Source organism: Pristis pectinata, chromosome 6 (assembly GCF_009764475.1).
Source record: "Pristis pectinata isolate sPriPec2 chromosome 6, sPriPec2.1.pri, whole genome shotgun sequence".
NCBI classification, from domain to species: domain Eukaryota; kingdom Metazoa; phylum Chordata; class Chondrichthyes; order Rhinopristiformes; family Pristidae; genus Pristis; species Pristis pectinata.
In genome coordinates, this window is record NC_067410.1 from 97,816,640 (window position 1) to 97,843,199 (window position 26,560).

The following is a 26,560-nucleotide window of genomic DNA, read 5'->3' on the forward strand; positions in this document are numbered from 1 at the left end:
TAAATGCTTGGAACTTTGGTAATACCAGATCAACACGTAGCACATTGATCAGTGAACTGGGTTAAACATCATCTACTTCCAGCTCAGTCTTGGGAATGATGCCATCTCTAGGCAGTGAAGACACTGTGTGGAGTTTGCGGAGACAGACACTTCTACAGATTAACTCCAGCAAAGTAATACCTTATCCCTCATGATCTGTCACAGAAAAAATGTGCTGTCTTGCCCTCTATGGAATCGGTATCTTTTCCAAGGTGTTATTTGAACGTGGAGTAGTTTACCACAACATTTGGCATGGAATTGATCATTAAAGCAAAAAGGATTTTTATCTTATGCAATCCCTTCCAATTCCTCCATTTACACAAAAGCACTACATAACCATTGATGTATTTTTGAACTGTAGTAACCATTTAAATATTTGAAGAGTGTAAACAGAATATGTATGGCAACAATGCAAAGTTACAGAATCCCAATAACATAGAATCCCAACAAGCAAGAACATAGTTGCAAAGATGATTGGCTTCCTTCTACATTATAGTTTCTATGGTTTCATCATGTAATGAATAACAATGCAACAAGAGCAATTTTATGGCAATCCCATGTTTAAAGTAACTCCCAAAAGACATCCTAACACTGTATTTATGTTATCAGTTACCAATTTTAACAAAATACAATCTTAATTAAGTAGATGTACAGTGCCTTACATTTTCAGAGTACACACAAGGCTCTTGAGGTCTGCCCCAATGAATGTGACAATGAACAAATACAGAAACCACAGTACTTCTCAAGCAGAGGTTGAAGTGAAGATGGCTGCACTGTTTTAATGGATGCATTTATTGTGGTCACCTGTCTGAATTAGCACTAAGTATTGTCCTCATACAATATGTTTATTAGTCACCTGTACATCAAAACACACAGTTGAAATACATCTTCTGCGTAGAGTGTTCTGGGAGCAGCCCGTAAGTGTCACCACACTTCTGGCGCCAACATAGCATGCCCACAGCTTCCTAACCCATACGTCTTTGGAATGTGAGAGGAAACCGGAGCATTCGGAGGAAACCCACGCAGACACGGGGAGAACATACAAACTCCTTACAGACAGTGGCCAGAATTGAATCCGGGTTGCTGGTGCTGTAATAGTGTTATGCTAACCGCTACACTACCATGCCTGCCGTACTGTACTAAGTGCCGTATTGTACTAAGTAGATAGTACTAAGTAGATAGTACTAAGCTGATAACAGAATACATATAAATAGCTAAGTTCACAGAGCCAAACACTAGGAACAACTGCAAAAAGCAGTGATACCCCTGCCATTTTTAAGACTTTTAATCGGTGGAAGTACCCCTGATAAAAATAATTGATAGTCAGAAGTGTTGCCTCTGGGCCTTTGGAAAGTAAATAAAATCAATTTTACGGAACAATTTTATGGCAATCACATATTTAAAATAAATCCCAAAGGGCTGCAGATGTGAAGAACAAAATGGAGCAACACCTAAACTTTCCTTGCTCTTTGTATGTTCTCTTGCACACCTGATAATTGTTTATTACAAGAATTCAGCGTGCAGTGAATTACAAGCAGTGTCTCAGCATTTGCTGTTGCCGTGTGACATTTTTCATTTTTGTAGACTAATGAGACGCAATAAAGAGAGTTGTGGACACAGCCCAGCACATCACGGAAACCAGCCTCCCCTCCATGGACTCTGTCTACACTTCTCGCTGCCTCGGTGAAGCAGCCAACATAATCAAAGACCCCACCCACCCCTGACATTCTCTCTTCTCCCCCCTCCCATCAGGCAGAAGATACAAAAGCCTGAAAGTACACACCACTAGGCTCAAGGACAGCTTCTATTCCACTGTCATAAGACTATTGAACAGTTCCCCAGTACAATAAGATACTCTTGACTTCACAATCTACCTTGTTATGACCTTGTACTTTATTGTCTACCTGCACTGCACTTTCTCTGTAGCTGTTACACTTTATTCTGCTTTCTGCTATTCTTTTACCTTGTACTACCGCAATGTGCAATGAATTGATCTGTATGCAAGGCAAGTTTTTCACTGTACCTCAGTACATGTGACAATAATAAACCAATTTCAATTCCAAAAGAATCATGAATCATAGGAAAGCAATGATTTAAAACAATCTTATTAAATGATTTGCTACATTGGATGGAATGCAATGAATGGTCCCTTATCCATCCAGTGAGTAACTAATTGAAGGTGGTCTTTGCCGCTATCCTTGGACAAGTGTTCTACCTACCTCACCAAGAGTGCTGAATGAGAAATTCTAACAACAAAAATTCAGATCTTTTTTTCAGCTTTCAAAATCGTTCTGTAAGGTATATCTCATTTCCAGGTGGTTGGATGTTTTCATTGATGACCTCTGACCCATCTTGTCTATTTCTTTTCCTCCGACTTTGATTTAAGGTGTAAATTCCTCTGATGAGGAAAAGTCCTGCTATTGCAGCAAAGTAAGTCCCATAAACCAGGAACTGCAAGATAAAAGCAAACAATGGTTGCAGCTGGCTCCACAGGGCCTCAACAAGTTGCATCAGTGCAAAGAATATGATGGTGACTGTGCTAGTGTATGACACTTACACAGTCACTCAGTTACCGGGTTTTATGCTTCGCAGTTCTTCATAGGTAGGAAATGATACTTCTGGCATTCTTTTACTGAGAATCCAAATGAAAGGTTGAAGCTCTTTGAAGAGGATACCTCCTTCACTGAAGAGATGAGGTAATACAGGAAGAATATTGGTGATAAAAGAAGACTAGAGGAGATGTAATCATGAGAAGTGGTGATTCAGAACAGGGCAGAGTGCACTTGGTTGTAAGAAGGACTTGAACCTGTGACCTTCTGAACCAGATCCAAAAAGGCTATTGGTAAATCGTAACTAATATCTTCTTCTGGACTTTAGCCTGAAACTTTCTGGAATTCTTACCATGTAATTCCAGTGCAAGAGCTCAATAATTCCAGCTATTCCCAAGGAAATTTTCCTGTAACTAACTTGCTTTGATTTAATGGTGAAATGTGACAATAGTTTCCCCTAAAACCCACTGCTAGATAATTACACAGCTGTCCTCAACTCTGTGCGAAAGACAAGCATTTCCTGGATTTATGCAAATAATGCCCTGGTAAAAAAATATCTGCGCCCACAGACTTAGCAGCAGCACAGAATGCATCTGATATTGATGTAAATGAGTTTATTGGGTGAGAACAGATTACAGGACAGCCTATAAAAATTTATCAGTATTTTATGTGCCAAACTTGCAATATTAAGCTCTATTGAACGTTCATAGTTTTGTACTGTAGTATATTGTGTGCACAGCATGTGACAAGTCTTCAGCCTCTGGAGTTGGATAGAATTAGTGTTAGGATTGTTTTGTTTTAGTTTGATTTTTTTTAATGGAACCGACTCCATACTTGGCCAAACTAATCAGATATCTTCCATGTGTTCAGAATAACCGGGCAGCTGGAATGTTTTCCCGATATTAATAACTCTCTTTTACATAACAAGAAAGAGAAGAATGGCGGAAAATGCAGCCTCAGCCTATTATTGCTCCTGCTGCACTTTCATTTGCTTCACACCCCTTTCTTTACCTGCTGTCATCAGCAGATGAGTTCTGCATGTGGTATTAGTGAAAGTCCTCAACATCAGTGAAAGTCCCCAACACTGGTGTGGACATTGGCTTGAGTTTGGGCACAATCTCAGGGTGAGTAAATGTGCAGTGAAACAAATTTTGTACTGCAAATTTGAAGACTGTGTGGAAACCAGGAAATCTGAAAACAACTGCTGCCCATATGTTGGTATTGTCAGTTAAAGAACTGAACAAAGCATGGAGAAGGTCATTGATCTGAACAGAGTGAGGGAGCAAAGGGAGCTGCAAGCAATCATTGAACTGATGATAAAAGAATCAGAGGATTAGTTGTGAATGAACTACAGAAGGTGATAGAACTGGACGGAAAGGTAATGGCTGAAAATGTAGCCTTGAAGGAAGGTGACAGAATGTCAATGGCTGTGATGGTCTTCTTCCATGATCTGGAACCTTGGTGATTCTTCTATTTGCTTCAATGAATAAGATATTGGGGGCTGGAGCTTTGAGGTGGAAAAGGCTGGTTAATGTATTCAGAACGTATGATGCCAGACATTCTTAGGTTGAAAAATAAATCACTATTGTGTTTATGAACATTGAACAAAATGCATTTAATCAATAACTTGGTAAGTTGTAGTACGTTGTCTACACATGGTTAAAAGACACTTAGCAATCTACTGGTAAATGATCTATCCATAACTCAAACATAAACTTCCATATTGCCCAAACAAAACCACTGCAGCTCACTCATTGACTCCAGCATTTAACTCACCTGGGTGGTAATATCCAAACCAAGGCCTCTTGAATCAACAACAATGATGGTCAGAATGGTCTGAAGAAGTAGGGCTGTAAAGGTATTTATTCCAAACAATAGTGCGTAGCGCTCCATGCTCAGGTTAGCAGCTATTTGGAATCTTGATGAAGAAAATAACTAGTTAGTCTTTGAAAGCTGTGTTCAATATTTGTTCAATAAAGAATAAAAGAAATCTTTGGCCTTTAGAGCAGAACATGTGGAGTTGCCACATGAACAGGCCCTTTGTGGACCGAAGGGCCTGTTCCTGTACTGTACTGTTCTATGTTTTATGTCCATTGTAACTTCCATGAGGATCAAGGCTTTTTAAGACCCGAGCTTTGAGTTCCATGCAGTTGGCAACCAGCTCACACCAAAGCGGCCAGAGTGGGAACTGGCTGGCTTCTACATGGAGACAACTGACACTTTGAACCTGAGGCTGGTCCTAGGTGGCAGCAGAGGTGGACACAATTCTGGAGGAGTGGAGGGAAAATATAAGCCAGCACAATGGAGTATCTCTAAAGGGGATACCAATAAGATGAAAATCAGCAAATTTCCATTATAAATGTGGATACAGGCAATTATAACAACAAGAACAGTGTACATGGCATTAACATAGGGACTAAATTACATCTGCACACAATTGTCTAATTATCCCGCTCGCTAAGCCAAATGTACTTTGTCATGAATCATCTGGTTAATGCTATTGAAGATCAACTTTCCTTAATCTCTTACATTAGGCATTAACTCAGCTAAGACAAACAGGCAAATGTTGGAATTGTTCCAGCAGATGGGGTAGTTTATAAATGCACCGAGCATTTGCTTGCCAATATCACCTGAACCTTTACACCGATGAATCTTTCTACTCTGCATCAGGGGTTTCGTTCACAGTTCACAGCAGGTGAGTAGCACCCTGTTTGTTAGAGCTGAGTAATGCATCTCCTCTCCCCACTGTCAGCAATTAGCAGAACTGACTCGTGCCTTTACAGCAATCAGTGACATCACGGATAGGGCCTGATTGACAAATTAAGCCTCTATGGAAAAGATTATCTATCTGTGGCTAACTAAGGAAGTTTAGGATGGTATCATATGGAAAGCCAAGGCATATAATGTTGCAAAAATTAGTGGTAGGCCTGAAGATTGGGAAAACATTTTGATACCAGCAATGAATGACAGGAAGGGTATTAGAGCAGGAGAAAATGGATTATAAGTGAAAGCTGGCAAGAAATACGAAAAACAGACAGTAAGAGCTTCTACAAATACAGACAAAGGGAAAGGTTGGCACAGACGGATGTTAGTTCTTTAGAAGATGAGATTATGGAATTGATCATTGTAAATAAGGAAATGGCAGAGGTTTTAAACAAATGTTTTGTATCGGGTTTCATGGTGGAGATTCTAAAAGCCAACCAACAATGGTAGAAAAGGGAGGAACGTAAAGCAATCACTCTCATTAGAGACAGGGTACTAGGCAAACTAATGGCACTAAGTACTGACACATCACCTGGGCCTGAAGGCTTGCGAGCTGGAGTGTCAAGAGGAGTAGCTGTGGAGGTAGTAGATGAATTGACTTTGATCTTCCAAAATTCCCCCAGATTGTTAAAGGTTTCCAGCGGTTTGGAAAACTGCAAATGTAATGGTCCTATTTGGGAAAGGAAGGAAACAGAAAGCAGAAGAGTGTCAGGGAGTCATAGAGAGATGCAGCATAGAAACAGACCCTTCAGCCCATCAAGCCCCCATTCTCACATTAACCTTAAACTAACCCATTTTAACCTCACATTCCCATTAATTCCACCCCAAATTCTATCAATCATCCACACATTAGGGGCAATTTATCATGGCCAGTTAATCTATCAACCCACAAATTTTTGGGATGCGGGAGGAAACTAGAGCACCCAGAGGAAAGCCAAGCTGTCACAGGGAGAATGTGCAAACTCCACTCACACAGCACTGGAAGTCGGGATTGCATCCAGGATACTGGATGCCAGATGCAATCCAAAGTCTCATCATTTGCAGGGTCTCACCATATGCATTCCCTGCAATTCACTTGCACACACACTCTGCTGGCGCTGAGGAAGAATGGAGTGCTTCCTCAGAGGGATTGTTTCCTCCAGGGTCTGTGCTTCTGCACTGGCTGCTGGTTGCTGAGATGTCTCTGGGGAGGGTGACAAAGAGGCAAAGCATGCAGACAGGTCAGGGGCAGGAGAATCCAAGTGAAGTTGCTGCAGTTGCCACTTCCACGTTGAGGTGAATGAATGAAGAGACGAAGTTAAATATGGACCAAACTTCTAAATCAACCTCTCCTGGCCTAGGGTTCAGAGTTTAATTAATGCCACCTTATCTCCAGTGTTTGCTACTCTGCTTTGGTCAGGTAGCTGAAGCTTGGAATTTCGTCGTCCTCTCTTTTCCATACACTGGCATTGTTTCCTGCCTTGTCTTTCCCAATAAGTCAGCAACAAGTAAAGTGTGTAGATAGTTCAATGGAGATATGTGGGGCATGTACGTATTTTACATAGCTGTACAAAATATATCGCCCAGAATTGGTCATTCAACCTCCACCAAATGGAGGGATATGGGCATTGTGTGGGCAGAAGGGATTAGTTTAGTTAGGTGTTTAATTACTAGTCTAATTAGTTCGGCACAACATTGTGGGCCAAGGGGCCTGTTCCTGTGCTGCGCTGTTCTATATTCTATGTTCTAACCTGACTGGCCCTGCTGAGTGGTATGGACAACAATCTTTTGACCTCACATTTAAGAGAAGTTACACCCTTGTTGCAAGCAGGGTTATTACACCTCAGTGAGGTCTGAGGGTTGAAATGCACTGTGTTTCATGCCAACAGTATCATAAGGTTTTGCCATGGATCAGTATAATCATTCCCTATATCATTGTTATACACACACCCATGATACTCAACCCCTTTACCAACACACCTACGCCTGCACACACACATGTCCACACTTCTCCTAACACTTTCACTTTACTGCAGTCTCACTTTTGACTCCAACTGGAAAAGAAGGAATTCCAAATGTCAGCTCTGGTGTCCTGGGGTTCTAGTTAGCAGACATTCAGGTGCCAGTTCCCAGATACTAACAGGGATTGTTCAACGTAGCTCTGACATGATCCAAAACTCTCAAATTTTCACCCCGGTAGATGTTTTTTATTGTACTAACAGAAAGAAAGAGTTGAATAATAAAATCAATGCAAGAAAATGAAAGTTCAGTGTTAAGAGTTGAAGGCATTGCTTTGGGATAGAATTCAGTATATCTCAAAGGTCTAAAAGTTTAATTCTAAAGATGTGACCTGGTTGCTTCAAGACATCGTGACTTGGTTAAAGATAATTCAATGAATTATTATTTTGGTCAGTATTGTAGTTAATTTTATGACATTTTAAATAGAATTTCACTGTCATTTAGAAATACATTGAGGAAGAATATCATACTCACGTAGCTATGGTAATTAACAAGAAGTAGGAAGCTTTGAATGCGACATAACCGGCATAACAAACCCAGATATTGTTTGCACGATCCATGGCATATAAAGCACCAGCATCTACCACTGAAAAGATGCCAAGTGCCAGTTCTCCCCAGACTGCCCAATCCAGCTTTATAAAGCCCACAGCAAAGGACATAACAGCACCTGGATTCAAACAGATAGGGAGCTCAGTCTTTTATAGGACAGAAAGCCAGTGATTGAAAATCAAACACACAGTTAAAGTGAACAAAGTTTCACATAATCCACGAGGAACAGCTTAACATAAATAATGTTTATGATGTGTTCATGAAAATTGTTGTCAATATCGAAAAAGAAAATCTGAGAAATCTATATGGATCAGTGGTAAATAACAAGCAGTTACCAAAGTGAGCTATAAAAAACAGGTAACGTTCACAGAGATGGCTACAACTAGCTTCGTGTATCAGTAGTTTAGTGAAGCACTAGAAAATAAGAATAGAGGAAAATTCATATCACTGATTTCATTGCTTTTAATTTTCTATTACATTGGGTTTAATTATTACCCATAATCTGCTGACTTGCTTGGAATGCTTTAACGATAACTTATTCCCATTCCAGCCATGTACATTGTTAACATACAAGCTGAATTGTACTAACTTCTCAAGAGGGGGTTAACTAGCTGTATACTAAATAGCCTTTATGTGAGAGGGTGGGCCTTGCACTCAACATCCACAAGACAGAGGTCCTCAACCAACCTGCCCCTACTGTATAACACTATCCTCTGACAATACATGTTCATGGCAAAATCCTAGAAAACATGGACCACTTTTCATATCTCAGGAGCCACCTCTTGGCAAAGGCCGACACCGATAGCAAAATTCATCATCACCTTTAGTGCACCAGCACAGCTTTTGGTTGATTGACAAAAAGGTGTCTGAAGATCAAGATCTTTGACCTACCCGATACTAAACTCACAGGCTACCAGAGAGCAGTGATCCCTGCCCTCCAGTATGCCTCTGAGATCTGAACTACCTACAGCAGTCACCTCAAGGCATTGGAAAGATATCATTAGCATGGCCTCTACATTGGTTCATCTATCCACCAAATTCACTGGAAGGACCGGAGGACCAAAGTCAGTGCTCTATCCTGGCCAATATCCCCTGTATTGAGGCCCTACTTATACTCAGCCAAGTCCATTGGGTAGGCCAACAACAAATTCCAAAAAACAGACACTCTGTTTCTTGATCTTTCATGGGAAGATTGTCAGACAGCCAGAGGAAATAAGTCGAGGATGTGCTCAAATTCTCTTTGTAAAAAATACAACAACCCAACCACCTCCTGGGAATCTCTAGCCCATGACCACTCAAAATGGAGAAGTAGCATTTGGGCCGGTATCGAGGACCTCAAAATCAGGATAACACAGGAGCCCAGTGTATGTGACAGATGGAGCTCACCACATCACAAACTACACTGTCAGGCGCCTTCTATCCATATGGGGGGGAGTCTGCAGTTCCCACATCAATCACCTAAGAAACAAACCTAAGGAAAAGAATAGTTCAGGGAGCATGAGGAGGAATGGAACAGGGAAATGCATCAACTAATTCAGCACTGGATCACCCATTCAAACGCAGCTGCAGTTCTCCCTGGACAAATGTTCAGCTTTCACTGAAGTATGTAGAACCATGTAGTGTCCAATGATCAATCCTAACTGATTTCCTTAAGTTTTCATCTTACATTTAACACCTTCCTAGAGATTTTGTTGACTTTACTGGATGTCTTTGTGGCTGGGACTTGCCATTTTACCTGCATTCTCCTGCTAACAATGGAAGACTCTCTTGGCCAAAGCCATCAGATTGTCTAACACATAAAAAGTGCTGGAGAAACCGAGTGCAGATCTGATGAAGGGTCTCTGCCCAAAATGTCGACTGTTTATTTCACTCCATAGATGCTGCCTGATCTGCTGAGTTCCTCCAGCACTTATTGTGCATTGCTCCAGATTACAGCATCTGCAGAATTTCTTGTGTCTCCAGATTGTCTAACACCCTCAGTTTGTCTGGTGTTCTTGTGGTATGTACCAGCACTCTCCAATGATGCCCTTGTCTGGTGTTGCTGCATGACATAACTGGTGACTAACTCATTGTGGAATTTTACAGGAATTTATCTGGTTCTAGAGAAACAAAGGACTGCAGATGCTGGAATCTAGATGAAAAACACGATGATGCTGGAGGAACTCAGCAGGCCAGGCAGCATCCGTGGAGAAAAGCAGACAGTCAATGTTTCAGGTCAGGACCCTATCACTATCTCTAAACTACATCTACTTATCATCGCCTTGTGCCCAGCCTGCCTCCCCTCTTTTGTCCACCTATCACTGCTCTGCTTTTCCCTCCTATATATTGGGCTTCCCCTTTTCTTATCTTCAGTCCTGAGGAAGGGTCCTGACCTGAAACGTTGACCACTTGCTTCTCTCCACGGTTGCTGCCTGGCCTGCTGAGTTCCTCCAGCATCATCATGTTTTTCATTTATCTGATTCTGTTTTCTGTCACTTCCACAACAGACATTCTGCTCTTGCTCTCTTTACTTAACTAGACCAGATGATGTCAAAAGATACTAATTCTTATGATAAAATAGATAAAAATTATAATTCAGCTTACTCATAAAGGTTGAAATTGCTTCCACACCACCATTGTAGGCTGTATTTTTTTGGGATGGTTCAACGTGATCCCACAGCAACTGGACATAATTTACAACTTGCAGAAACCCACAAGTGGCCAATGCCCACCAGGCAGACCAGTAGATAATTTTTGGAGAGGAATAGCTTTCCTTGAAATCAAAATACATTTGGAGGAGGTCCTTTAGCACACCCTTGCACTCAGTTGTTTTCGCCAGACTGTGTACATCTTCATGCACATTGGCAGGACCCTGTGAGATGGCCTCTATATCCAGATCACTCTGCGGAGGAATCTTTCCGGAGGCTGGCTTGACACTTTCAGTGTATGGTGTGACCTGAGTGTCTTCAGTTTCTTTCCTGTGGAAGAACATACTTCTCTTGGGCATTGGCAGGAGGATGGAAGTAAGGAAAGCCACTGACACTGAAACCAGTGAAATCACATTCAGAGTGAAGTAAGATACATCCCCAACAGAGACTAAAACTTGTCCCAGAATGGAGCCCAGGGTGTATGCAACCAACGTGACACTCCGGCAGTAACTGGTCACCTTTTGGTAGTGCTCTGAATCAACAATACTGTAAATATAAGAGTAATAAGCTATTTCGGTGGCAGACACAGTGCCAAAGATGACTTCTAAGAATTGCATAGCCAGGACTCCTTGCACAAATAGCAGCATCAGCCAGGTAGTAATGAAGCTCATTCCTTGTAAGATTATGATAGGTTTATATCTGAGATAATCTGTGACCAAGAAGACAGGGATCAACATTACCAAGTAAGAGTAGGTCCATACAGGAAGTATTTCATTAGTAACCTGGAAGTGAATGAGAAAACAAATTTAATGTTGCAATAAGACAAGACAAGGCTGCATGAAAATTCTTAGACTTGGTTTAGAATCAGAAAATGTATAAAATACATAACAGTCAGCATTTGGAATCCACAACTTAAGGAACAGAAGGAAGGAACTGGAACATTCATGGGTCAAGTAAAATATTCTTCTGAATTTTTTCTGGTTTACTTAAAAAAAACATGATGAGAAGCTTCGATGAACGAATCGAGGCACTGAGAGACATCACAAACATTGCCAAAAGAATCCAGGCCGAGGTGGAGGAGTTGTTTTATGGGGTGGAGTGTAAAGTTGCCTCTGTTCTGAAGATTCCCACCTTCCACACTAATGCTCCTGAAATGTTTTCCTTTCACTTCAACTATGGTTTCCTCTCCAGCAGAGTTGACGTGACTCTTAACCACAGCTGTTCCATTTCCTGCACCTTGGCTCTTACCCCCTCTCCTCCCAACCAGGACAAGGATACAGTTATCTTCGTTCTCACCTCCCACACACCCCCATCATCAATAAATCCACTTAAATAATTTCCAACCCCTCCAATATCACATCTTCATCTCTCCTCCCCTTTTAGCATTCTAAAAGGATCTTTCCCTCTCTGATGCTCTGATCTTTTCTTCCATCACCATCAATAGCCCCTACCCTCTCATGGCATCTTCCCATGCAATCATGCCTGCCCTTTTTACCTCCTTGCTTCCAGAACCTTGCATTTCTTCCAATATAGAATACGACTTCCAATTTGGTTTTCCCTACACAGTGGAAGCCAAGTGCAGATTGGGTGACCACTTTTCAGGCACCTTTATTCAGTCCACAAGCTTAACTCTGAGCTTCCAGCTGCCTATCACTTTAACCCTCCATCTCACTCCCACTAAGACCCCTGCCTTTGGCCTCCTACCCTGTTCCAATGAAACTCAACATAAACTCAAGGGATAGCATCTCCTCTTTTCACTGGACACATTAGGGCACTCAGGACACAAGACCAAATTTTAGATGGTACACCATTCCAGTCTTGTATCTCACATTTCCTCCTCTCCTGATCATTCAGATTTGGTTCATCTCCTTCTACTTACACATCCTCCAGACATACCTTTACCACCCCCTTTCAACCACACCATCACATGTGCCGGAAGCGTGGCAACACTTGCGGGCTGCCCCTGGAAAACTACGCAAAAGATGCATTTCACTGTGTGTTTTGATGTACATGTGACTAATAAAGATATCTTATCTTATTTAATGTCTGCTGGTCTCTATCACAGACCTTACCTGTTGTTCACTCCATCCCTCTCCCTTTCTCTACAACTTAAACCATGCTACATTTCTAATTTTTCCTAGTTGTGATGAAAGGTCATCTAACCGAAATGTTGCAAGATCATCTAATTGAAATGTTACCTCTGTTTCTCACTCCACAGATTCTGCCTGACCTGCTGAGTATTTCCAGTGTCTTCTGTTTTCATGTCAGATTTCAGCATCTGCAGTATTCTCTTTTTATATTATGATTAGGTGGGCCAGATTTTGATAAAACAGTTAATAGAGTTCACTGTTGTTGTACGTGTGGAAATTTAACCATGTTTCCAGTAAGTGCAAATCTGGTGTTAAATGTAGAAAAATGTGGACGTCATCCATTCCAGTGTCAGACTTATTACAGTGGCAAAGTAAGTCTGAATGAATGCTCACAAGTGTAGAGTCTCACTCCTTCAGGATTAAATTATTTTTAGCTATTTTAAAAAGGTTGAAATATTTTAATAAACTTTAATTTTCTTTTTGCCTTTTTAAATCTCTCTCTGAATCCAGTCTTTTTTCTAAATTGATAAAACTAGAGGACATAGATTTAGGGTAAGGGGTATGAGATTTAGGTGGGATCTGAGGGGGCCCTTTTTTACTGAGAGAGTAGTGAGTACCTGGAATGCACTTCCTGAGAGAGTGGTGGAAGCATAGTTGCTGACAGCATTTAAGATGTATCTAGATGAGCACTTGAATCACCCAGACATAGAAGACTACGGCCAACTGCTTGAAGAATGGATAAGTATGGATGAGTGCCCATTGGTCAGCATGGATCTGATGGGCTGAATGGACTGTTTCCATGCTCTATGACACTATGTTTTACTATTGAAGTAAATATTCAAAGCAACACATCCTGGGTCAGTCTGTGCACTACCTGTTAATGATTAATGGTTCTTACAAGTCCCAATAGGACACGGAGAGGATTGTTCCCATTTTGGATTGCTGACAGAATCTCCCAGAGGAAAAAAAGTCTCGGGCAGGTGCATTTTAGTTCCATTGGTCCCTAGTAAAATCTGGCCCATCTACTCAAAGCACTGGAAATGCTGGAAATGTCAAGTAAAAACAGAAAATGCTGGATGCAAGAGAGACGGCAGATGCTGGAAATCTGGAGCAACGCACAAAGGACTTGGAGGAACCCAGCAGGTCAGGCAGCATCTACGGACGGAAATGAACAGTCGACGTTTCAGGTCAAGACCCTTCTTCAGGACTGGAAAAGAGGGGAGATAGCCAGTATAAAAGGGTGGGGGGAGGGGTGGAGCGAGAGCTGGCGGGTGATAGGTGAAGATAGGTTACCAGAAGCTGGAGAAACCGCCGTGTCTGTCCCACTTCCCATTCCCACACCGACATGTCTGCCTGCAGCCTCCTCAACTGCTAAGTTGAGGGCAAACGCAGATTAGAGCGACAACACCTCATATTCTGCCTTGGTAGTCTCCAACCTGACGGCATGAACATCGATTTCTCCAACTTCTGGTAACCACTCCCCTCTATCTCCCTTTATCCCACTGGCCCCATCACCCCTTCTTTTTCCTTTCCCATGCCCTCTCGCTCTGCCCCTCACCCAACACATTCCTCCCTCCGGTTCCCCTCCTCACCTCCTTCCCTTTATTCCATGGTCCACCATCGTCTCCTATCAGATTCCATCTTCTTCAGCCCTTTGTCACTTGCACCTATCACCTCCCAGCTTTTTACATCATTCCCACTCCCCCCTCCCCCACCTCCCTATCTTCCCCCCCTCTCCTGGATCCACCTATCACCCGCCAGCTCTCGCTCCACCCCCTCCCCCCACCCTTTTATACTGGCCATCTCTCCTCCTTCCAGTCCTGAAGAAGTCTTGACCCCAAATGTCAACCATCCATTTCCCTCTGTAGATGCTGCCTGACCCACCGATAACATAAGATTTCTTTATTAGTCACATGTACATCGAAACACACAGTGAAATACCTCTTTTTGCGTAGAGTGTTCTGGGGGCAGCCCGCAAGTGTCGCCACGCTCCCGGGGCCAATATAACATGCCCACAACTTCCTAACCCATACACCTTTGGAATGTGGGAGGAAACCAGAGCACCCAGAGGAAACCCACGCAAACACAGGGAGGACGTACAAACTCCTCACAGGCAGCGGCCGAAATTGAACCCGGGTCACTGGCACTGTAATAGCGTCGTGCTAACCACTACACTACCGTGCCTGCCCCTAACCACTACTCTGGCATTTTGTGTGTTACTCCGGAAAATGCTGGAAATCAGATGCAGCATTCCAAACTAGAAGGTGTACAAGTGCTTCACCAGGAAGGAATGTTTGGGTGCCTGGATGGTGGGAAGCGAGGAGGTGAAAGGGCAGCTGAAATGTATTGAATAGCTGCCGCTGCTTGTTCACTGCTCAGAACAAAATCTGACGGCATTAGTCATATCTTTTCTTTCTATTTAAATATATATTTACAGTCACATACCTGCTCAATGGTTAAATTTTTATCAGGTCCAACAAGGTAGGGTGTTAAGAAAGGCTCTGATGGTCTCATCATTGAGAAAAATCCATAGGCACACAGAAGCAGTGTGGGATATAGCCATCCATTGCTTTTCACTGGTTTGCAACAATGCATAGATTTACAGCATGTTGACATTGTTCGAACCAGCAGCTAATCCCTCCTCTGTGTGTTAAGACTGAAGAGGTTTGCAGCTGCTGATCTACATTCTGACCAAGGGCTTATCACATAAGCATGGACTTTAAACACATTAGAAGCATGCTCAATACTTCTGTTTTCCACATTTCAAACATCAGCACAATTGGGACAGAGATAAGTTAATGAATATTTAGAGCTATCTGCATAGGTTCGGGTAAGTTCAGATAGCTTCAGATCAAATGATTATTCTCTATTAAATACTTACATAAATCAGATAGAGTTTGTCCTTTGTGCAATTTAAAAAATGGACTTACACATTATTTAGAATTGCACTGTTTTCTCAAACTGATATTATGATTCCAGTTTCTATTTAAAATCATTTTCTTAATCACAGATTTGGGATTGCTCTGTGAGCTGGCACTGACTCAGTGAGACAAATGGTCTCCCTCTATGCCATAAGGAAATCCGGAAATTAAAGTCAGCCCTGAACCAGCAGAATTAGTCCTATACTAAAACCTGAGTAAGCATTTCTTTTCATGTTCATTGATAACCATCAATCTATTTAGCAGAGGTAACCTGGTGGAGTTCCACTGATGCATGTAGTTCTGTTAGAGTTAGCTGGATTCATTGGCTGTTGTTTATTTCTGTATACTAAGGGACTGGCCAGTTTCACCACACTTGGAATTGTCATGGTCTTTATGGATGGAGAATGGTTCATCACTTCTGCAATTAAATGTATGGGAAATTCAGAGGCTGATGATTCTAAATGGGGATGCCATGGATTGTTGTTTCGGGTGGAGACCCTTCATCTGGACTGGGCCATCCAGTCATGAAGGGTCTCAACACAAAATGTTGACTCCTCCAGCACTTTGTTTGTTGCTCCAGATTCCAGCTTCTGTCTCCTGGTTATGTTATAGTGACTCCAATGTGCCATAGAGGATGAATCATTAAATTTTCTTGAGTGGCGGCACTGTTCCCTGTCTCAAGCAGGATGTTCGAGACATATCTTCACTATTTCCTACAAGCTGTCTAAATTTAAGTAATCAGTAATACTACTGACCAACCTAAGTAGTATTATTGGACCAGATCTTGCTGACACTGGCCCACAAGCCCACAATCACCTTGACCTACCTGGTAAAGATATAGGGAGCCTAATGCCTGAAACATCCCTGACTGCTGAGCAGCATCAGAACACTTGTCACCCCAAAACTTCCATAGCACTTTGAAAGCTGACAAAGCCCACCTCCAGCTTTGCCAACTGTCAATGCCCTACAAACTTTACGTATTCCTATATGTCGGAGACATTAAGGAACATTTAAAAAATATAAAAATGAAGTACAGAAATAAGAAATATTTTAAATGAGAAAAGTAATTATAATCAGCTAATTACAGTTGAAAACACTTGTAAGCAAGCAAAATATAAAATGAAACACAAATCAATAAAACAAAAGGATCTTACTTTCACTTGTCCAGTTCTGTTGTGAGGTCATCCATCTATAACATTACTCAGGTTTTCTCTCTCCATAGATGCTGCCTGATCTGCTGGGTATTTCCAACATTCTCTATTATTTTAGGTCTCCACCAGCTGCATCTCACAGTTCTAATACGTTGTTTTATTTATCTCTGTCCCTAACTGCCAGCCCTGAAAGCAATTATGTTTCTTGGACAACTTTGGTCTCCACCCTGTAACAGTCATTGTCTCTCAACCCCTCCCCCTTTCTGCAACTCACTGCCACTCACCTTTCACCTTCTTCCCCACAGCTCCACAATCCTCATTGAAATCAATGGGGTCTCGGTTTCTGCAGCAGATCTAACATGAAGTTCAAGAGCCAATTCCAAGATGAGCTCTGCCGCTGGACTTCCCAAGAAAACTACATGGTTTACTGTACGTGCCATGAAATCCTGGGCTTACTGGCAATAACCAGCAAAATCTGGGCTTTTATTGTCTTACCGAAGTTGTACAGGAAACCTAGCAGCAAATTATATGGGAAGTTTCCAGGAAAAAGATAGGATCTATAAATGTGGCTTTTATTCCCCTCCCCCTTTTCCATTCCCCTTTATGTAGCTTGACAGCGTAATAACTTGGAGTCTGCTGTTCTCTCCCAATGTTCCCCTCGCACCAAATTCCATGGGAGCAGAGCTTTGTTCCCTGGTGGCTAAGGGGTGACCTCATAGAGGTTTATAAGACCATGAGGGGCATAGGTAAGATGTATGGTCACAGGCTTTTTCCCAGGTCTAAAACTAGAGGGCACAGGCTTAAGGCGAGAGGGGAAGGATTTAAGAGGGACTTGAGGGGCAACCTTTTCACACAGAGGGTGGTGGGTATATGGAACGAGCTGCCAAAGTGGTAGAGCCGAGTACAATTACAACGTCTAATTTAGACAGGTACATGGGTATGAAAGGTTTAGAGGGATATTGGGCAAATTGCAGGCAAATGGGAATAGCTCAGGATGACAACTTGGTCAGCGTGGATGAGTTGGCTCAAAGGGCCTGTTTCTGTTCTGTATAACTCTGTGACTATTCTTCAATACACCTCCTTATAGTGGCAGACATATTTCAATTATTTCCCAATGTCAGAAGGACATCATCAACATACTCTCCACAATTTGGCCTATAATGTTGCTGAATCCATGGGATACTTGTTCGTTGCCATGGCAGCAGAAGAGTACTTGAGTTTTAAAATCCAGAGCACCTGTACAATGAGGGCAGGCACAGTAGAGCTGCTGCCTCATGGCTCCAGTGTTCTGGACCCAATCCCGGTGCTGCCTGTGTGGAGTTTCCACATTTGTTTCTGTGACTGCATACATTTCCCCTAAGTAGGTTACTTGGCTACTGTAAATAGCCCATAGATTGTAAGTGAGAGGTAGAATCTGGGTGGAGTTGACGGGAATGTGGGAGGAATTGATTGCTCCGCGAGACGGTATGGACTTAATGGGCCAAAATGGCCTCCTTCTATGATGTCAGGAGATACAAAATGAACTAGAGTGATCAACCGTACAGGCCACGACACCAGATTCAAATGTTTAAACAAACCATTTTATCTGTTTCGCCAGTGGCTGTCACACACTTCCCATACCCTGGATTCCTTGACGAGCCAGTGAGCCCACTGAACAAGCCTCCCACCCCTGCCACAAACCAGAGTCGGAGTTGGGGGTCGTAGTGCATATTTATGTCAGGCATCTTGTTTTTGTTTGGGCATGATGGAAAACTTATAGATACAAGAGATTATTGCAGACGCTGCAAACCTAATAGAAAATCAAAGAATGCTGGAGATCTTCAGCAGGTCAGGCAGACCTGTGGAGAGAGAAATGTTTCAGGTCAGTAGCCTTCTGTTAGAACTAGTAAAAACATAATGAAATGACACAGGAACAACCATAGATATTTAAATCTACTGGCTTTAGGAGGGGCAGACACATGCCTTATTATTGTGGGGTGAACATGTGTGTTCATGTTATTATCCCCATTACAACTTTTTCCCAGGTGATAATTGAGGAGACTGTGCCCTCCTGCACTGCACTGCAGGGTGAGAGAGAAGGCTTGCTGTTCATCCAGAGCCCCCTCTTATCTGTTCATCACATGCAGCAACTGGTATCATTTTCTGCTTTGGCTTCCTCTGGGAAGCTGGGCACCAGTTAGGAATATTCATCAGAGGAGAATTTAAAGGAAAGTGGAATGCAGGGAAGAATTATTGTCTACGACTATTCCTTCTAATTACATCAGGTGAATTATTGCAGTGTCCTAGTTAAGCCATAAAATTGCTTTGTTTATCACCTGATATTTCAGGTTTAAAAATTAGCTGTTCTGGTATTAAATTACAGGCAGCTCCTGGGATCAATGCCAGGATATTAAAAAAACAAAATGGCTGTGTTCTCATGTTCTAATTCTGGGTCTGAGACCTGCACTGGCTGAGCTGTGTGCAGTGGCAGCGGTTCAAAGGTGCTCTACATTTTTACAGCCGTTTTCTACACACCAAAACAAGGCTGTGCCACAGTCCCATAAGTCTTGTGCAGCGATGCTAGGATATTCATATATTTGAAACAGAAAAGTTTGATGACGGTGGACTGGAATCCAGCCACAGTTAGTGCGATCATCACCCATGGCATCCTTTCCTTCATTTGTGTTACTGTAAAAATAGTGGATGCCACACATGGGTCCAAGTGTAATATAAAACTGAGACAGCTAGTGAGCCCAACAACATGAGGAATGAAATGACGTGTGTGCATTGCACATTTGATTCTATGACTTGACTAACAGCCATTTCATATGGTGGTGCTGCTTCCAATGCAGATCTGTCTTCAGTGGACCAGCTGTTATATAAATGAGATACACTAATGTTTAAAAAGCATGGAATACCACCACAAAATTGGCCAACATTTTGCCTTTTGTTGCTAGAGCTAAATTGGAGCTGGAGCATCTGCTGTCTGCTATAGGCCCCTCCATTAGGGAGCAGAATATCAAGAGAAGAACAACAGGCAGTAATACTCTGGTGTCTGCTTCCCGTAACCAAAGACATTTGGTTGAAAATGCTTTAAAATAGTGTGGATGCCATCGGCAAAACTAACATTTAATTTAAGGCACTGAGAAGGTGATAATGAGCTGACTCCTTGAACCACAGTGAAGGTATGTCCATGGCATCGTTGGGTTGGATGTTGCAGGATATTGACACAGCGGCGATGAAGGAATGGTGATACACTTTCACATCAGGATGGTGTGATCTGGAGGGGAACCAGGAGGTGGTGGTTTCCCCATGCTCCTGTTATCCTTGCCCTTGGGGGTAGAGGTCACAGGTGTGGGAAATGCTAATGAAGAAGCCATGGTGAGTTTCTGCACTACATTTCATGGCTGATACGCACGAAATGGAGGATGTGACTATTTAGGGTGATGGACGAGTTACCAGTGGAGTGAGCTGCATTGTCCAGGACAGTGTCAAGATTATTGAATGTTGCTGGAGTTGTACTCATCCAGACAAATATTCGATCACACCTCGCCTCTAGAGGTAACTATTTGTGGCTGCTTCACATGAGAAAATTGCACCAAAAACAAAGGTCTTCACACACGTTTCGAATTGTTTGCCCCCATTTCCTGTTCAAGTCCTGCCCAACTGGAATTTGGACCAGCCACTTCCCTTGTGGGTGTCAATTCCCTTTTGTATTTCATGTACGTGATGACATGAAGAGCGTGCTTGGCATCTATCAAATTGTTTACTAAAAGGAACTGAATCTAAAGTTTGAAATCAATATCCATCATTCCTGATTCTCTATAAAGGAGTACATCGCATAGAAAGTAATGCTCAATTTAAAGTGACACAGCATGTCAGTATTTATAAGCCCCTGTCCCAGTCTTTTTAATATATTACAAACTTTAATGACAGCATTTCAAGTACAGATAAAGCAGCTACTTCCCCTCAACCATTCAGTCCTGAACCAACCGGAACAACTCTAATCAATAGTGTTTAGCAACACTATCACCATCTTGCACTTAAATGGACTTTGTTTCTTTTGTTCTAATTGTGTTCTTTCTAGTAAAAATTGTTTAATTTCTGTTTTTTTTTGTGAATGCTGCTTATATGATGCTTTGTGCCTGTGATGCTGCTGCAAGTAAGTTCTTCATTGCACCTGTGCACACATGTACTTGTGCCTATGACAATAAACTCGACTTTGACTTTGAGACTGAAGCACTCTAGGCACTGATAGCAGCCGAATGATGCTCCATGTATTGGGGGATTCTCAATCTAGTGATCCATGCCTTTTCTCCCCACTCCTCTTCTTCCATTTTCCGTGATTCCCAACCCACCATACGTTTTGCTATAATTCCCCTACATCTCTCTCCTGCTCCATTTTCTCTCATTTCCATAACTCCTTCCCATGTGTGGGTGCACAAATAACACGTGCTTAATTATGCAGCTCAGACTTCATCGTTTCATTGAGGGAAAAAACTATTTTTTGAAGAAAAGAATGTCCCAGTTTCATGATTTTTGGGTGACATACGATTTGGCATCTGGGTATTTAGCGCACTAAAATTAGCTGAAATCTAACCAGTGGTCACAATGCAACAGGAAAATAGGAAATAGGAAAATGTTAAAATGTAAAAAATAAATATTCTTAACTGAACATTAAATTAATGATATAATAAAGGTAAATGGATTTGATCTAGTAGCTATTAGAACAATATGGTTGCAAGGTGATCAAAGGTTGGAAATGGACATTCGAGAGTACATGACTTTTCAAAAGGATAGGCAGAATGAAAAAGGAGGGGGTGGGTAGTTCTGATAATCAAGAATGACAAGAGGACAGCAGTGAGTAAGCCTCTTAGATGAGAAAATCAGCAATGGATGGAGATAATAATTAAAAGGGGCAGTAAACAAATTGGGAGTAAGTTACCAAACAAGGGCTATACTGTTGGATAGAGTGTCAACCAGGAGATGTTGAGAGTGTGAAACAAAGACAATACCTTATCATGGAGGACTTTATTCTTCATATTTAGTGGGCAGATCAAATTGGAAAAGGCAGTTTTGAGGATGTGTTCATAAAATGCAGATGAAACAATTTCCAGGAGCAATGCATTGCCTGTCTGAACAAGGAATAGATATGGTCATGTGTAATGAGGCAGCATTAATAATAATCTCAAAGTGAGGGATCCTCTGGGGAGGCGTTATCATATCATAATAGAACTTAACATTTAGTATGGGAATGACAAACTTAGATGTAGAACTAGCAGCTTAATAATAAATAAAGGTAATTGCATGGCTTTGAGGGGTGAGTTGGTCAAGGATTGGGAAATTAGAGTGAAAAGTATGATGACAGATATATAGTGACAAACACTTCAAGAAATGGAGTTAGCAGGCACACAGTGATGTGCCTGGTAAAGTCATCTGCCTCACAGCTCCAGTGACCTGCATTCCATCCTGATCTCCAGTGTTATTTGTGTGAAGTTTACACATTTTTCCTATGACCACGTGGGTTTCCTGTAGGTGCTTGGGTTTCTTCCCACAACCCAAAAATATGCAGATTGGTAAAGTACAATTGATCATTGTAAATCCAGTCTTAGCCTCAACATATCTCTCTCGCTCTCTCTCTCTCTCTCTCTCTCATATATGTCTGAAGGGACATAAAAATCTATAAATTACAAAAATAAATAAATAGTGCAAAAAAGTGGATCGTTCAGAATCTGATGGCGGAGGGGAAGAGGCTGTTCTTGAATCATTGAGTGGGGGTCTTCAGGCTCCTGTCTTGGTATTGGTATTGGTTTATTATTGTCACTCGTACCGAGGTACAGTGAAAAACTTGTCTTGCATACGGATCATACAGGTCAATTCATTACACAGTGCAGTTACATTGAGTTAGTACAGAGTGCATTGAGGTACTACAGGTAAAAACAATAACAGTACAGAGTAAACTGTCACAGCTACAGAGAAAGTGCAATGCAGATAGACAATAAGGTGCAAGGTCAAACAAGGTAGATTGTGAGGTCAGAGTCCATCTCATCGTATAAGGGAACCATTCAATAGTCTTTCTTTCTTTCTTTTTCAATCTTTTTATTAGTTTTCAAATTAATACAGATTGATATATAGCATCAATATTTATACATGTAATACAAAGAGATCAGAATAACAATCATAGCATAGATAATCATAAAGAATACAATATAAAAAAACTGTAGATCCAACGATCTCAGTAAATGAATACAATATAAAAGAAAGGAAAGAAAAAGATTTATTATATAAATTTTTTTTAAAAACCCAAATCAATAAGAAAAATTGTAAACAATATAAACTAAACAAAAAAAATTCAAAAAAAACAAACAAAAAAAAAAGAAAAAAAAACTGGGCTAAAATTTCTCAGTAGAAACAGAGCAATATTATGTCGTCAACTCCGTTCCTCCAAGTTGGAAAGTTATTGAAAGGGGATCTACATCATGTGAAAATATTGAATAAATGGACTCCAATAGTCTTATCACAGTGGGATAGAAGCTGTCTTTGAGCCTGGTGGTATGTGCCCTCAGGCTCCTGTATCTTCTACCTGATGGTATAGGAGAGAAGAGAGAATGACCCGGGTGGGTGGTGTCTTTGATTATGCTGGCTGCTTCACCAAAGCAGCGAGAGGTAAAGACAGTGTCCAAGGAGGTGAGGCTGGCGTCCGTGATGTGCTGAGCTGTGTCCACAACTCTCTGCAGTTTCTTGTGGTCCTGGGCAGAGCAGTTGCTGTACCAAGCTGTAGTGCATCCAGATAGGATGCTTTCTATGGTGCATCGATAAAAGTTGGTGAGAGTCAAAGGGGACATAGCGAATTTCTTTAGCCTCCTGTGGAAGTAGAGCTGCTGGTGAGCTTTCTTGGCTGTGGCATCTATGTGATTTGACCAGGACAGGCTGTTGGTGATGTTCACTCCCAGGAACTTGAAGCTCTCAATCCTCTCGACCTCAGCACCGTTGACGCTGACAGGCAGCTCGCCCTTCAAGACTTGCCATCCCTTCAAGGCCTACACAGATGCAGCAAGACTTCCTTACTCCTGGATTCAAATAACAAGAACACAAGAAAATAGGAGCAGGAGTAGACCACCTGACTCCTCGACCCTGCCCCACCATTCATGGTTGATCAGCTTCTCTTCAATGCCAGTTCCCCATCAGCCGTAATTCCATTTATTTCAACTTGATACCATCCTTGACTTCCTTGGTTAGCTACTTTTTCTTACTGGAACATACCTTTGCTGAGGTTTATGAAGCATCCCTTTCAATCTTTGATTTAATGTCATCCCCTTTAATCTATTCTTCCAGTCCAGTTTACCTAACGTTGTCTTCTTGCCATTGTAGGTGCCTGTATTTTAGGATGTGAGTCTCAGAACCAAATTTCTCACTGCCAAGCTGAGCTTGAAATTCTATCATGCCACAATCATTTTGAGAAGATTTGGATGGAAATGCAGGATGACCTTGTAAATTAACAATGGCATCTCTGCTATCATGACGAGCTAATGAATGAAGATATGTTAATGTGTACTTTCCCTGCCTCTGTGTGAAATTTAAGTTTTATTCTTTCTTCTCTATACTTCTGGGGAGGGCATTTTACAATCTTTTTTTTGTATGCAAATCACTACTATTCAATGGGAAGCTAATAATTTGCATGTTACATTTAGATTATGTGAGCTACAAAGTTATGGATTAGACCGCAACTTATTGTTATCTATCTTGTCCTAAAGGTTTTGAAAAGAGATTCAGGAAGGTGCAGAGAGATGTCGATTGTAAAAATTATGTCAAATAGTCCAATAGTCAAAATATTCCTCCATTCTTAGCTTGCTGTGTCTAGATGTTAGTTTTGAACACAATACAGTAAATGTTCAGTCTTCATAGACTGAAAATCAAACTAGTATCTTTGGGTGTTCTGGAATCTCGAACAAAGGATACATGGGAATTGTGAGTGAACAGATCAACTCTTCAGATAATCCAATACCTCAAATGGAGACAGTCGGCAGAGTTTAAAATAGAAATTATAAACAGAAGCACAATGGAAATTGGAAGGAACCCAGTTTACAGATGACGCATGTGTGGACACTTCTTTTCCACTGTAACAAGTTTCCAGGTGTCTGGCACTTGGAACTATAACAGTCGATAATGCAAACTTATAAACATGTAGGCAGAATCTGCTTTTCAAAATTTCCATCTCTAATTCTTTCTTGTCTGTTTTCCTCCCCCATTCATGGTGAAGTTGTTGTGAAGATGGGGAGGCGGAGAGTGGAGGGTAATATATTTCTTAACCATGTTTAATGCGATAATGGTCCATAAATGACACAATGAATTAGTTCGGACGGCAAAGTCCAGTGCAGATTTGCTCTTTTTTGCACTATTAAAATGCTTCCTCCATTCTTTTGAGTGCTCCAATATACTCTACTGTTCTCATTGGCATGTCAGAGTAGGGGGGGGAAGGGAGGGTGGGGCCATTGATTGCCAGGGTTTGCACTGCTGACACATGCTGGGTTACTGAGAGTGATGTACAGGAGATACTGTACATGACAATGTGGAACTGAGAGAGTGTTTTAAGCTTGAAGAATCTGGAGAGTTTAAGCTTTGTTATCTAAAACCTGATAAATGCTTAAAAACCTGGATTGCTTGTTACTGCTTCTAACAAGCACCTTTTCAAAACACCCTCTCTTCATCCAGTCCTTTGTTGGTATATGACTTGTATTGCCAAAACTAGAATATTAGGTATCATCTGTAGGTAATTATGGATTAATTTTAACTTAGAGGCATAGCGATGATCTTTACTTGCAACCATTTTGTATTAACATGATTGATTAAGTTATGCATTGCTTGGGAAAAGCTGCAGGAAAATCACTTGAAATAATTGTAGAAATTTGAAATGTCATGGGAAAATACAAAGATATGACACTCATTCTTTTAAATCAGCATCAAGAAAGGAGATTTTTAAATACGCCTCAGGCTGGGAAGAAAATAGCCCTGTTGGTCACAAGAGGGAATAAAACTTAACAGATGTTCATTTCTGCTATAAAATAATTATACATGCATGACAAAGAAAGAGTCAGGAAATCCATGAGAAAACAAGTGAAAGATAGTTTATAATGGAGAGGAAAGGGCAACAAAAACCAAATATAGATTACATAAACAGAAAGTTAACGAATGTGACAGTCAGGTCTTTGTTGGACCTTCTCAAAGAATTCTGTTTACATGAAAGGCTAGTAGGGCCCACAGGAATTTTACAAAAAGAATTGCAATGCAAAGTCAATAGCTGCTAAAAACAACTTTGTAGATGGAACAAGGAACAGTTCGTTTATCTGGGGCAAATCCGTGAAGGGTTGCAAGAAAGGCAAGAGGTCACATGATTGTACTGGCAAAATATACGTGCTGTAAAACATGTAGGGTATGGCCAAAATGATCACAAAATAAGCTATGAAAACCCAGCAAAATACAGGTGGTGAAAGAAAAGACTTTCAGAATGGTCTTTGGTATAGAACCTGATTGGTTCTAAGTAAAGAGCAAGATTAATGAGCCGAGGCTAGAAACTGGATTAGAGAAGATTCATGTGTTCCAGTTTTATGTGTAAATAACACATGACACATGATTTTGGACAAGTTCTGTAGTATTTTTTGGACCAACCAGCATTGGACCAGGCAGTTCCTTTTACAATTCTACATTATACCAATTCTGTTCATCACCCTGTCTTACAGATATGATGACATTAACAATATGTGCATTGTGTATGTGACACAAGAGGCTGCTGATGCTGGAATCTGGTGCAAAAAACAAACTGCTGGAGGAACTCAGTGGGTCGAGCAGCATCTGAAGAGAAGAAAGGAACTGTCGACGTTTTGGGTCAAGACCCTG

At 41.4% G+C, this 26,560-nt stretch overlaps 1 protein-coding gene across 1 annotated transcript; it reads right to left on the bottom strand.

Annotated features, from left to right (window-relative positions):
- Positions 1–2,319: 2,319 nt before the first annotated feature.
- LOC127571890 (thiamine transporter 2-like) lies at positions 2,320–15,231 on the bottom strand. The gene is made up of 5 exons (XM_052018637.1): positions 15,061–15,231; positions 10,482–11,307; positions 7,824–8,016; positions 4,365–4,506; positions 2,320–2,490 (listed from the first exon to the last, which is right to left on the bottom strand). Exons 1-5 carry the CDS (start codon positions 15,229–15,231, stop codon positions 2,320–2,322), a joined length of 1,503 nt encoding a protein of 500 aa, XP_051874597.1.
- Positions 15,232–26,560: the final 11,329 nt, after the last annotated feature.